This window comes from Chinchilla lanigera, unplaced genomic scaffold (genome assembly GCF_000276665.1).
Source record: "Chinchilla lanigera isolate Chin_1 unplaced genomic scaffold, ChiLan1.0 scaffold00105, whole genome shotgun sequence".
NCBI classification, from domain to species: domain Eukaryota; kingdom Metazoa; phylum Chordata; class Mammalia; order Rodentia; family Chinchillidae; genus Chinchilla; species Chinchilla lanigera.
In genome coordinates this window covers 1405335-1418738 of record NW_004955506.1, presented here as the reverse complement: position 1 = coordinate 1418738, position 13404 = coordinate 1405335, and the positions used below count along the sequence as shown (strand labels likewise).

The following is a 13404-nucleotide window of genomic DNA, read 5'->3' as shown; positions in this document are numbered from 1 at the left end:
GCCCGCGGGAGGACGACCCGGGTGCCCCGCCAGCCTCCGCTTGGTCGAGTGGCAGGACCAGGTCTCGGAGATTCCGCTCCCTGCTCCCCGAGGCTGTCCAGATCACCGGGCACCTTGGCTTCCCCTCCGAGGAGCCTGAGGCGTTTTGCAAGCCGAAAAGGTGGCCCTTCTTCGACCCGCAAGGGATGGAAACCTACCGTGGGTCGCGTAGGCGGAGGGTCCCCCAGGTCGCCCCTGCCATCCCGAGAGCAAAGCCGTACACGCGGTCAAGGACCTAAGCGAGGCACACGACTGAGTTCTCGCGCCGGGAAACCCCGAGTAGTCCCCTCCCAGCCCCGGGTTCCCGCGCACGCTGCACGACGCGGAAGGATATTCTGCAAGCGTTTCACCAGCAGTGTCTTGCCGACACCTGGGGCCCCCAGCAGAAGACACATTCCAGTCCCCGCCCCACTGGCCCCCCAGTAGCTCGGTGTCCCGGCAATCAAGGCCCGTCTTCACCCCGCTGTTATTGGCGAGACCTGCCCTTCGTACTGCTCATTGTTTCGCTGGACTCGTAGCCTCCCCGGGCGCCGCCCAATCAGCACCCAGCATCAGCCGGCTAGCGGAAGACTTCTTCCTCGCGGCTCTGCAGAAACGCGGCGGTGTGCGCATGCGTGAGCCGCCTGCGGAAGGCGGAAGCGGAAGTCGGGGGGCGCGCCAGCTCGGAGTGAGGGAACGCTCTCGGCGTCTGTCCGGCCTGGGGTCACCATGGGGCGAGGCAGCGGCACCTTCGAGCGTCTCCTAGGTAACGCGCCCGCGCAAGGCCAGCAGTCTATCGGCTCGCTTACCCTCCCGGCGCTGACCCCGGACACGCGGGGAACAGTCTGGCCTATACACAGCTCCTGTGCTACGGGCCTCCGGGGCGTGCGGCGCCGACCACGGGCCTCGGGTGTGGCCGGTCTGGCTTGGCCTGGTGCCGCGTTTCCTGGGTGCCAGCGAGCGCGGCAGTGCGAGGGTCGGCGCGGGAGCTGGCTTCTTCCTTTTCCGACACCACCAGACCAGCTGGGCCCAAATCCTGAGTCACGAAGTGGGTGACTCAGATTTGAACCTCACACGGGCCTCTAACTGAATATTGGTCGATGGGCAGAATCGATAGTATCTTCCCTGGATCTTTTGAGCCCCTTGGAGACTGCTTCCTGGGTCCCAGGCTAGCCCCATATGTTCCCTGACTCTGGAAGTGCCCAAATATTTGGGAAGGCCTTTCCTCTGTTGGAGAAGCTGGGAGATTCTGTCTGAGCTTCCAGAAGACTGCAAATTTGAGAACGTCGGAGTCCATCCCCTTTGTGACAATGTGCTGTGTCTGGGGACAGGATCTAGGTGGTGTTGTTATGGTCTGCCCTGGTATCCCTTCCTGAAGTATAGTCTTTGAGGAGAGGCACACCTTCTTGGGACATATAAGCTGAGTATCTCAGCCTTATGAAGTGGTTCAGCACTTTAAGAATGAATCCAGACTCTTGGAGTCAGTATCAAAGGTGGACATGGGTTATTAGATCGTTTGTGTGTTTGAGGACAAGTGATGGAGGTAACAGGGACATGAATACAAGATGTATTAGTGGGGAATTCTTGGAGATCAGTTGTGCTTCCCCCACACAACGAACCTGTAGAGGACTGGACTCTATTAGTCACTTTTCCAAAGCTTTCCTAATGAAAGGGCAAAGAATCTGAAAGTAAAGATTAGGAGAAGGCAGGTAACAGTTAAAAAGTGGTGGAGCCTGGTGTTTCAGTGTGAATCCTGGCTCTGTGTTTGGCAAGCTGTGACTTATGGCAGTCACCTCATCTCTGCTTGTTTGGGGTATTTTTGTGTGTGTGTCTTTCTATTTGTTTGTTTTTGGTTTTTTTTCCGGTACCGGGAATTGAACTCATGACCTGGCACTTGCCAGGCAGGCATTGTGCCGCTGAGCTAAATCCCCAGCCCCTGTGTGTGTCTTTTTGAGACAAGATTTTGCTATGCAGTTCAGGCTGGCCTTGAACTCACTTTGTAGCTCAGGCTGGCCTCTTAACTCAAAGCAGTCCTCCTACCTCAGCCTCCCAAGTGCTGGGATTACAGGTGTGCACCACCACATCCAGCCTGCAGAGCAGATAAAGATAGTACCTAGCTCATGAGGTTGTATGGGAATTGATGAAGTTAATTCACAGTCTTCAGAATGGCACCTGATGTTTAACAAGCATGCAACTGATGTTTTCTATGGTTTTCACTCCATTTGCTGCTTGTCTGGGAAGAATGGCACTCCCACAGCAGTCAGTGTGCATCTGGAGGATTTTCATGTGGTTTGAGGCGAGGGCAACCCAGGGAATCACAGCAGAACAAGCCCCTGAATGTCATATCTTTCTGCAGACAAAGCCACTAGCCAGCTTCTGCTGGAAACAGACTGGGAGTCCATCCTGCAGATCTGCGACCTGATCCGACAAGGAGACACACAGTAAGTGAGGAGGACTTGTACTACAAACGCAGGGACAGCCTTGCCCAGTGCTGGGGTCACTTGGTACCCACCACCAGTTTCTAAGCCTTCGCTGACCAGTGAGGCCCTCATGTGGGCAATCGGATGATCTACATGCTGGGAATGACAAGCTCTTGGAACATGTAGGGTGTTTTATCTGTGCTGCCTGGAGACACCTGATTGTGTTAATATTTGCTTAAGAGGGTCAAAAGGACCAAGATGGTAGGCAGAGTTTCTCATCTTATTTGCTAGGATTATTTTTCTTTCTCTGCTGTTGCCCATGTTTTTCTTCTTTCAGAGCAAAATATGCTGTAAATTCCATCAAGAAGAAAGTCAATGACAAGAATCCACATGTGGCCTTGTATGCCCTGGAGGTAACTAGACCCCTATGCATGTTTTCTGGGCTCCAGCTCCAAAAGTCTCTGACCCCAATAGTCATATAGCCTTCCCACCTTCCTGGGTACATAGCAACCAGTGGAGTTCCTTCTAGCCTTGAGTGCAGTTGTTAACCATGCCGCTGAGCTTGGTCACCCTGCAGGTGGTAGGGGAGGGAATGATGGTGCTGCTTCACTGAGTGTAGTAAAGCTCTGAGGAGCAGTCTCACTGCTGCTTTTGGCAGCAAGATGTGTGTTAGAGGGGACATGGTATGTTGGTTGCTGCCTGTCTCTGAAGCTGCTACTTGGGATTCCTGACATGCTGGCTAGCCTGAGAAGCCTGCTGGAGGCGTGCCTTCTCACTGGGGTGGGTGGGGGGGACTGCCCTGACAATTGTCCCATTTCTCCTCTTCCTTGGGGTCCTCAGGTCATGGAGTCTGTGGTGAAGAACTGTGGCCAGACAGTCCACGATGAGGTGGCCAACAAGCAAACTATGGAGGAGCTGAAGGAGCTGCTGAAGGTAGGTGCCCTCCAGAGTCATGGGATGGTGGGGGGAAGGTGTAGTCATCACCGCTTTTCCAAGTGTTTAATGGGGTCTTATGACACAAACAGCACTGGGCATAGCAGTGGCTGTGAAGGGAATATGAGTGCTCCCTGTGCTGGCCATGCTCAGGTCCAGGGAGAGACAGAGCCTTGGGGCCCAGTCCAGCAAGGTTGGGCTTTAACAGAAGTGTCTCAGGTGCTGCACCTGGAGCCCAGGGAAAGATACCTGCTCTTCTTGAGGGACTGGCAAAGAGTTCCAGAAGGCAGGGCTTGGAGTTGAATCTTGAAGGGCAGTGGGTATTCCTGGTGGGCAGAGACTCAGGGAGAGTAAGTTTCATGCCCTCTTTCCTTGAAAGAGGAAAAGTCCTCTAGATACCTGGGAAACTATCCCAGAGCCACCGGCAAGGATTGTGATGTGGCCAGTGATGCCTAGCAGGGGTAGTGTGGTCCTTGCTTGAGGTGGAGATGTTCCATCAAGGTGAAGCATTTTCCTATCTGCTGGGACCCAGGGCTGGACCATGGTCTCATAGTAGATTCACTGTGCCTAGAGCCCATTTATCTCAGGATCCAAGCCGACATCTGAGCTCCTCAGAGGCCCACACTGGGACATTGGTCAGTTTCTTGTTCCATCCTTGGTAGAGGAGTGCTGTGGTCTACAGCTATACTACCCCAAATATGCCGCATCTCTTCTGAGCTCCAAAGCTAAGCAGGGTTGGGCCTGGTTAGTCCTTGGATGGAGGAGCACTGTGTTCTCCTCCTGCTGCAGGTCCTCTAGATCAATTGCCACTGATGGAGACAGGTTGTACAGGGAGGGGCCCCTGATGACCAGGTTGCAGAGGGTAGCTCACACTCTTGTTTCCTTGAAGCAGCTTTTGTCCCATCCTAGCGTGGCCTCCTGGGGGAGCACAGATTTGGGGCTGGGCTGAACCTCGTGGAAATGGTGCCCTTCTGTGTGTGAAGCTCTTTCCAGGCTGTGCCGGCTCCACTGCCACTGTGTCCTCAGCCCTGAAGTGATACTTTATGGCTGGGCCTATCTGTTAGTGGCTGACCAGAGCCAGGGGGAGAGGGACAGTTGTGGACCTGTGGGAATCCATGATTCCTCAGGGTCCTATGGGGAAAGGGGGAAAGAGACATATAGTCATAGGCTTAGAAGAGCCATAGCCCTGACTGTGAGTGTAGATGCATGGGGGTTCACTCGGGGCCTGGGGACAAGTGAGTTCCTGGCCCCCAAATTCCACCCAGGGACCCTTCTGGGCCTCTGTGGCAGCCCCCTTATCACACAGAGATCTCTGACACCTCAAGTTTCCTGTGGCCCTTCCCACCTTCTCCCTGCTCTGCAGAGGCAGGTGGAAGTGAATGTCCGAAACAAGATCCTATACCTGATCCAGGCCTGGGCACATGCCTTCAGGAACGAGCCCAAGTACAAGGTGGTCCAGGACACCTATCAGATCATGAAGGTGGAGGGTGAGTAGGGGCAGGGGACAAGCTCTGGTCGGGGCAGGGAGGAGGGGAACATGGGGCCATCCTGCCAGCAAGTTAGTGATGCGGGGCAGGGAGGTCAGGCCGGACCTCACTGAGGGACTTGAAGTGACAGCCCACTGGGAGGCTGATGTTCTGGGAAGCCCAGAGGAAAGACAAGTGTGGACAAGCTTCTGCTTTCTAGACATTCCACCCCATGGGGTGGGGGTGGGAAGTGACAGCAGACAGTATATGGTCTAAAGTTCACAGACAAGCACAGTCAGAGTGACATGGTCTTGGGGCAAGCAGTGCAGGATGAGTAGTCAAGGTAGGCCTCATAAGGAGGTGTCCTGGGTGCCAAGATTTGAACACAGGCGGGAACCATTTAGACCCTGATGTCCTCCGCAGAGGACTTTTGGGGGTTCAGAGGAACCTAAAGGTTCCTAAAGGTCCCTGGAACCTGAAGGTAGCATATGCCACAGGAGAGCTACATCAGGGTTTGATGTAGGTGTGTGTGGCGGGAAGTCATTGGTGGGTTTTAGGCCAGGCTCTGGTTGCTGAGGTGCACTTTCTTGGCCTCTTGTATTCCTCTGGTCGTCATGGTGATCCAAGAGAGCTGATGGGTTTGCAGAGAGAGGGAGAGTGGGTTAACAATGTCTTTGGAGCTATTTTCTGGGGTTTGGGGCTCAGCAGACTGTGCATAGTTCTGGCTGGGGAGGCAGATGTCAGTAGGTAGGAAGCAGCTGACCAGGGTGGGAGCCAGCAGTAACCAGAGTCTCCTCTCTCCAGGACATGTCTTCCCGGAATTCAAGGAGAGTGATGCTATGTTTGCCGCAGAAAGAGTAAGTCTCAAGGGGCTACCAATGAGGGGTGCTTGGGTCTGGCTGTTCTGAGGAAGCAAGGAGGAAAGTCCTGGGGCTGTGTGGTCCTGACTCTGCTGCTCTCTTAGGCCCCCGACTGGGTTGATGCTGAGGAATGCCACCGGTGCAGAGTGCAGTTTGGGGTGGTGACCCGCAAGGTGAGTGCCCAGCTTAGAGGGTTGAGGGGTCTTCTCTGTGGCTTGTGGGCCCATTAGGGCCCTATAACCAGGCCTGTCCTGCCCCTCTTTCAGCACCACTGCCGGGCTTGCGGGCAGATCTTCTGTGGCAAGTGCTCCTCCAAATATTCCACCATCCCCAAGTTTGGCATTGAGAAAGAGGTGCGCGTTTGCGAACCCTGCTATGAGCAGCTGAACAAGTGAGTCCCCGTAGGCTCAATGGGGCCCTTTCCTGTCTGGCCATACACCTTGGGACTGTAGACCTGGCAAGGCTTATGGGCTGCTGACCAGCAGAGGCAGGGTTGAGAGCAAGCCCGGAGCAGCTGTACCCCCTTGGTCATCCCAAACCCCTGGGCAGGAGGCTGGCTGGGTACTATAGTCTGAGAACAATATGAGGTTACCCCTGCAGACCAGTCACTAATACTTGATTTTGGTTTATTTGGATTTAGGTGGGTAGTATTTTGATACAGGATCTCATTATGTAGTTCAGGCTGGCCTTGAACTCACTACGTAGCCCCACCTGGTCTTAAATTTGTAGTGATCTTCCTACCTCAGCTTCCCATGGGCTGGAATTACAGGCGTGCAGCACCTGGATTTTAACTAACTCTTGGCAATAAAACTTGGAGAAAAATTGCAAGCATAGTATTAACATGGGTGCATGTATCCTTTGCCCAGGTTCCTCAGTTGTGGGCATTCTGCCACATTGGTTAGATTGTCTTCCTCTCCTGTCAGCAGACTGGTGTGTGTGCATGTGCTCACACACATTTGTGTTTTATTCTAAACGTGCAAATGAGCTGTGGACCATGTGGTCTTTTACGCCAAAACACTCCCACATGCAAGTCTTCCGAGTCAGTCACACTGTCTGTTTCTCCAGACATTGATGGTGTGGTGTGGGTGCCTGCCCCACTGTGGGTTTCCAGTGTTGCCATTGTGCAGAAAGACCCTTTGTGGTTACCCTGACCCTGTCAGTTCCATCAGGATCATCAGCGTGTTGCTTTTTATCACCATACCTCCCGGCTTCCTGGCCTCTGTGCTTTGTGCTGTAGACACTGGAGTGCAGGCCATGGTGCTGCATCCCTCTGTTGGGTCTGTCTGAAGTTATCTTGTACTCAGGGTCGGGGCCTGCAGTTTTGGAGGGAACCCAAAAGTGAGGCTGTGACCTTGCAATTCTACTGAGGCTGTGTGCTCTCTGGAAGCTCCTTCCTTTCTGTGATTGACTGGAGTTACCTATAGTCACACCGGAGGCTGAGCCCCTTCAAGGGTCCCAGCCTTAAGGGTCATTTTGAATGAGAGGTGTTAGTACATTTATGTTGAAATTTCAACAATGCCATGAGCATGTGGCCCTAAGCCAGCACTTGCTTTAGAGATCTGCATGATGTGGATTGAACTCTAGAAAAGCCCTAGCCCAGCTTCAGCATCATAATAGTTTTTGTGCCCTTTCCAGCACCTTCTGGGGATGAGGCCTACCTCGGGTCCCAGGGAAGATCCCAGGCAGCATCTGGGTACTTTAGGAAGTTGAGGTGTGCTCAGCTGGTCAGGCAGAGGTTCTGAGGCTGTGTTTGTAGGAGGACTGTGGCTTAGGCTGTAACTCATCCATTCCCTGTGGGGTGTTCCCTGGAATATAGCCATCAGGCTACAAGTGCCTATGGCACTGCGCCGTCATCACTTGATGGCACAGTGTGAGGAAGAAGCACAGGGGGCTGGCATCAGTACACGGTCACCTATAGTGTCCCACTCTACCTCCAGGAAAGCGGAAGGGAAGGCCGCTGCCACTACTGACCTGCCCCCGGAATACTTGACCAGCCCCCTGTCACAGCAGTCCCAGGTACCTGCCCCCACCCTCCCATGAGTGCCTCTCCCCTAGGGCCCTCCTCACCCTGCCTGTCGTCCTCAGCTGCCTCCCAAGAGGGATGAGACGGCTCTGCAGGAGGAGGAGGAGTTGCAGCTGGCCCTGGCCCTGTCACAGTCAGAGGCCGAAGAGAAGGAGAGGCTGGTGAGCAATGGGGACTGGCCTCAAGGAGGGACCCCAGGTTATGCTGGAGATGCTGGGGGGACCAGAGTTAGGTGGAGCCTGCACCCCTCCTATGCCACCTGGTGCCTGAGTGACACCTCCTTCCTGTTCTGCTTCAGAGACAGAAGTCAACATACACAGCGCACCCCAAGGTGGAGCCCACGCCCCTGGCATCATCGGCACCCCCTGCCAGCAGCCTGTACTCTTCCCCTGTGGTGAGCACACTGTCTGGCATGGCCAGGTTGGCTTGGTGCTGGCTGTTCTGCTCCAAGGCTCCCATTGGAGCTAAGCATACTGAGAAGACGGCTGTGCTGACAGCCTGCCTGTCCCACGCCCCCTCTACCCTTCATACCCCTCATCTAGCCTCACCCCCTCTGTGAAGGGAGAATGTGTCATAGGTGTAGGAAGTCACTTGTGAGCTCTGCAGGGCTGTAGAGTAGCCTGGCCACTGCTGGATAAGTAGAGCCTCTTTCCTTCTCAGGTGGCAGCAGGACCTCATGACAGCCGGGTGAGGGCCAGGCCAGATGTCCTCCTCATAGGACCCAGGTTGTCTCAGGAGCCCCTGTGAAACTGGCCATGTGCTGCCTTCCATAGTCGTGGAGCCCAGTGCTGTGCAGCCCTCTCACAGCCTCTTTAAGCTCTTAAGCTTATGCTGCTTGAGAGAAGGAAAGAGCACACTTAGATGCCCGTTTCACTAGGAGCCTGAGAGGGAAGGGGTTGTGGCCTTGACCATCCTGGGGTCTACTGTTCTTGGTGCACTGTGGTCCCTGCCTGAGTGGCTGCTTGTGACTGTGAAACTGTTCCCCTCGGCCTGTGACCCCTCAGACCGTCCTTGCCTCCGCAGAACTCGTCAGCACCTCTGGCTGAGGACATCGACCCTGAGGTAAGGATCCTGACAGCAGGTATTATCCTCTGGCCTCCTGGCCTACAGGAGTGACCCCCTTATGTTGCTGTGCAGCTCGCACGATACCTCAACCGGAACTACTGGGAGAAAAAGCAGGAGGAAGCACGAAAGAGCCCCACACCATCTGCACCCGCACCCCTGACAGAGGCAGCTGCACAGCCTGGGGAGGGGCACGTGGTCCCTGCCAGTGTGGTGGAGGTGAGGCCCTCTGTGCTCCATTCCCTGCTCCCTAGGGGCAGAACCAGGCTGGGCAGGAGGCCCCCTGACCCTCTACTCTCTTCCAGGCTCCCCTCCCGGAGACAGACACTCAGCCCATAACCTCTTCTGGCACCCCTTTTAGTGAGGTAGGCTGCAGCTTTCTACAAGATTTGAGGGAGCACTGGTAGGCGGGGCCGGAGTGAGGGTGCCTAGGCCCATAGGAGCTCCTCACAACTAAACCTGGTTGGGGCTGGGGATTTAGCTCAGCAGCAAAGCGCCTGCCTGGCAAGCGCAACGTCGTGAGTTCGGTTCCCGGTACCGGAGGAAACCCCCCCCCAAAAAAAAAAAAAACAACTAAACTCGGTTGTGTGACTGGGCATGGTGGCGCACGCCTGTAATCCCAGCACTTGGGAGGCTGAGGCAGGAGGATCATTGCAAGTTTGAGACCAGCCTGGGCTACAAAGTGAGCTCAAGGCCAGCCTGAACTGCATAGAGAGAACCTTTTCCAAAAAAAAAAAAAAAAAAAAAAAAAACCCTGGCTGTATGGGGCTGTGGTCTGTGGCCCAGCCACTCTGTGGATATAGCTTGGATCCAGACGTTCCTAGGCAGCCCAGACCTACCCAGATGAATCCCGCCTCTCCGGGACTTCTGGGCTTTGTCCCATCAGACCAGGCTTGTGTTGCCAAGGCAGAGAGCTCTTGACCTGGTCCATCCTGGCTGTCCCTGTGTCTATGGACAAGAGCCCACCTTTCTTTGTCTTTAGACTGGTTTGCTCCAGGCTCTGTGAATAGTAGGCATGAGGACTGCTCAGGCCTGGCAGACATAGTGGTCACTGCCCTGGGAGAGGCTGTTCGGTCACTCCCTGTGTGTCCCTGCAGCAGTACCAGAACGGGGAGTCGGAGGAAAACCACGAGCAGTTCCTGAAGGCCCTGCAGAATGCTGTCACCACGTTTGTCAACCGCATGAAGAGCAATCACATGCGGGGCCGTAGCATCACCAACGACTCAGCCGTGCTCTCGCTCTTCCAGTCCATCAACAGCATGCACCCGCAGCTGCTCGAGCTGCTCAACCAACTGGACGAGCGTAGGCGTACGTGCCCTCGGGGCCCTGGCTCCTGCAGATGGTAGGGTGCTGTGAGCACCCTTAGGTGTTTGATCCTGGATGTTCCTGGGACACAAGACCTGTCCCTAAGGAACTGGGTCCCCTTGCCTGGCCCTGACTGAAGCCACAGGTGTTCCCAGAGGAGCTCAGTGGGTGGTGGTCTCAGGTGCCAAGCACAGAAGTGTCTGCCCCCCCCCCAGCCCTCGGGCCAGCAACCCCTGCTGAGAGGGTTGGGCCTTGGTGATTGCCAGGGCCCACTGACCACATAGGCACAGTCCTGCCACCCCCACCACCATGCTTGTTCACACTAGAGTGGCCAAGGCTGCCCTTCTCTGTGCCTATAGTGTACTACGAGGGGCTACAGGACAAGTTGGCACAGATCCGTGACGCACGGGGGGCACTGAGTGCCCTGCGAGAAGAGCACCGGGAGAAGCTGCGCCGAGCAGCGGAGGAGGCCGAGCGCCAGCGCCAGATCCAGCTGGCTCAGAAGCTAGAGATTATGCGGCAGAAGAAGCAGGTGCAGTGCCAACCCAGCACACTAAACCTGTCTGCAAGGGCTGTGTGGTGCCCGCCTGACCAACACCTTGTCCTCTGACATAGGAGTATCTGGAGGTGCAGAGGCAACTGGCCATCCAGCGCCTTCAGGAACAGGAGAAAGAGAGGCAGATGCGCCTGGAGCAGCAGAAGCAGACTGTCCAGATGCGCGCCCAGATGCCTGCCTTCCCCTTGCCCTATGCGCAGGCATGTGCTGCCCTCCCTCCCTTGTCCCCCAAGGACTTGTCTCACTGCTACTTATTCTTATTTATTTTATGATAGTAGGAAGTGTTCAAACCCAGGAGTGTTCCACTACAGCTACATCCCAAGCTCTCCCTCCCCCACTTTTGTTTGGTTTTCAAGACGGTTTTGGTTTGTAGTTCTGGCTGGCCTTGAACTCACAGCAATCCCCCTGCCTCCTCAGCCTTCCAAACACTGGATTACTGGCTTGTGCCACTATGCCCGGCTTTATTTTGTTTTTTGAGACCCAGGGTCTTGCTGAATTTAAGTCACACAAGCTGGCCTCATTGCTGTCTTGCTGGAGCCTGCAGCTGGGATGACAGGTATGTGTCCCTGCATCTAATCTCTCCTCTTTCCTCAGCTCCAGGCCATGCCTACAGCTGGGGGTGTGCTCTACCAGCCTTCAGGCCCGACCAACTTCCCTGGCACCTTCAGCCCAGCAGGCTCAGTGGAGGGCTCTCCTATGCACAGCGTGTACATGAGCCAGCCAGCCCCAGCCACTGGCCCCTACCCCAGCATGCCTGGCACCACAGCAGGTAACCTACTCCTGGACTTACTTGCTCATTTTTAGCGTAGCAGAATGTCACTTCAGGAGTGCTAAGCTGAGCTGCTGTGGATGGGCCCCAGCCAGAGTTTGACATGGGTCTGCAGTCTTGACATAGGTCCCCAGCCAGAGTTTAACATTGGCCTGAGATCATGGAGTATAGGCGCAGCTCAGGAGTCTTTATGGTCAGCTATCCCAAGCCCCTTCAGTGTGACCACCAGTCCTTTCAAATAGTTCATTGGTTCTGACTTCATTCCATTTACAATCCACCTCCCATCCTTGCCAACTTTATTGTCCTTTCATGAGAGTATGAAATGTGTATGGATGTGGTTCTAAAAGTCACAAAAAAGTAAACCTCAGAGAAGTGCATCTTCCCACATCGCACCCTGTGGCTGAACGGACTCTTGTTTGTGGCAGATCCCAGCATGGTGAGCGCCTACATGTACCCAGCAGGGGCTCCGGGGACACAGGCAGCCCCACAGGCCCAGGCTGGGCCCGCCCCTAGCTCCGCCTACTCAACCTACCAGCCCAGCCCAGCTCCAGGCTACCAGGTAAGTGCACCCTCCCCTCTCCTGCCCAGGCCCTGCCCCTGCCTGGTCCCCACATCACCACTTCCCTCCACAGAACGTGGCTTCCCAGGCCCCACAGAGTCTCCCGGCCATCTCCCAGCCTCCACCGTCTGGCACTATAGGCTATGTGGGCAGCCAATCAGTTTCCTTGGGCTACCAGCCATATAGCATGCAGGTAAGGAACCTGCTGCTTAGCACAGCCTTCCTCAGGGCTGTCCTGGAGGTCATGAGGCTCTCAGGGTCAGGCTTTCTTTCATTCTCCACAGAATCTCATGACCACCCTTCCTGGCCAGGATGCATCTCTACCACCCCAGCAGCCCTACATTGCAGGGCAGCAGCCCGTGTACCAGCAGGTGAGCCCTGCCCAGACTGACAGTCTTGGACAGCATGGGTTAGGGTGGGTCTCTGACCCCCGGAGGGCCCGTCAGGCCAGTTCCCTTGAGGAGACAAATTTATACTCGAGGCTCTTTCTCAGCAGACAGAACAAGGACCTAGACACAAACACAGGTCCTTTTACGTGAGAGCCCAGGCTATGGGAGCTTGCTGACATGCTGGAGCCTGTACTGTGCAGCAGAGGGATGCTGAGGTACCTGTCCACTTCACCCCACAGATGGCGCCCTCTAGTGGCCCGCCCCAGCAGCAGGCTCCTGTGGCCCAGCAACCATCGGTGCAGGGGCCACCCGCAGCAGTGCAAGGCAGCGAAGCCCAACTCATCTCCTTTGACTGATGCTGGGCAAGGAACATGCTATCCAGAGTAACACTACCGGTCACCCAAACCCAACTGTGTCTAACTAGCCTCTCCCTCCCTTTCTCCCCTAGTATCCCCTCTCTGAAGGCAGGAGTGAGTCCTTGTCCCAGCTCTCCTCCCCTGTCCTCAGCCTGCTGGCTTCGTGTCACTGGCTCCCTGCTTTGGTCCTGACATGGTCTGTGACTTGTCCCCAGGGCTGGGCCTTGGAGAGGGATGGTGGAAGGGAAGGACCTTCACAGGGAACTGTCCAGCCCTGTGTGTTGGCACCTGCAAGAGGCCCAGCCTGCTCTGTCCCACTGGGAGCTGGCTGTGGTGTCTAGGTGTGGCCCCAGCCCCACAGCAGGGACCTCCTGGTTGTCACTCCACAGCAGAGTGGGTTTCAGCCATCTCTAGCTTCTGTGCTTCTCAGCTGTCATCTCTCTGGTGCAGAACAGCGATAATAAAATGTATTTCAAAGTGTACGAGTCTTTGTAGGGGCAGCCAGCCTAGCTTTGGGCCATAGGGTGTGGTGTGTTGTCCCCAGCCTTGCACCTCCCACAGTTGGACAATGTCTTGGTTTGTTTTCTGTTGGCATAAGAAAATACAAGAAAATTTTTTTTTTTTGTGTGTGTGTGTGTGTGTGTGTGTGTGTGTCTTTTTGAGACACGGTCTCACTACGCAGGTCAGG

The 13404-nt window shown here is 55.4% G+C and overlaps 2 protein-coding genes across 3 annotated transcripts in view; one reads left to right on the top strand and one right to left on the bottom strand.

The window, feature by feature from the left end:
- Nucleotides 1-607, bottom strand: part of Arl16 (ADP-ribosylation factor-like 16) — a 2806-nt gene extending 2199 nt beyond the window's left edge. The window contains exons 1-2 of the mRNA XM_005407263.2: nt 374-607; nt 198-256 (exon numbers count right to left, since the gene is read on the bottom strand). Of these exons, the coding sequence (XP_005407320.1) occupies nt 198-256; nt 374-434 (120 nt within the window). The 5' untranslated portion in view covers nt 435-607. The remainder of the gene's footprint in view (nt 1-197; nt 257-373) is intronic.
- Nucleotides 608-643: 36 nt separating this feature from the next.
- Hgs (hepatocyte growth factor-regulated tyrosine kinase substrate) lies at nt 644-13196 on the top strand. 2 transcript variants are annotated; one of them, XM_005407265.2, is made up of 22 exons: nt 644-784; nt 2375-2459; nt 2776-2851; nt 3279-3371; nt 4735-4858; nt 5642-5694; nt 5802-5870; nt 5964-6088; nt 7635-7713; nt 7783-7881; nt 8019-8114; nt 8744-8782; nt 8858-9001; nt 9088-9147; nt 9883-10090; nt 10447-10619; nt 10703-10843; nt 11238-11412; nt 11838-11971; nt 12045-12164; nt 12256-12342; nt 12600-13196. In XM_005407265.2, the coding sequence occupies exons 1-22, from the start codon at nt 748-750 to the stop codon at nt 12714-12716; spliced, it is 2334 nt and encodes a 777-aa protein (XP_005407322.1). In that variant the 5' UTR covers nt 644-747; the 3' UTR covers nt 12717-13196. The 2 variants fall into 2 exon arrangements, with proteins under 2 accessions (XP_005407322.1, XP_005407321.1); XM_005407264.2 differs by having other exon boundaries at nt 9880-10090.
- Nucleotides 13197-13404: the final 208 nt, after the last annotated feature.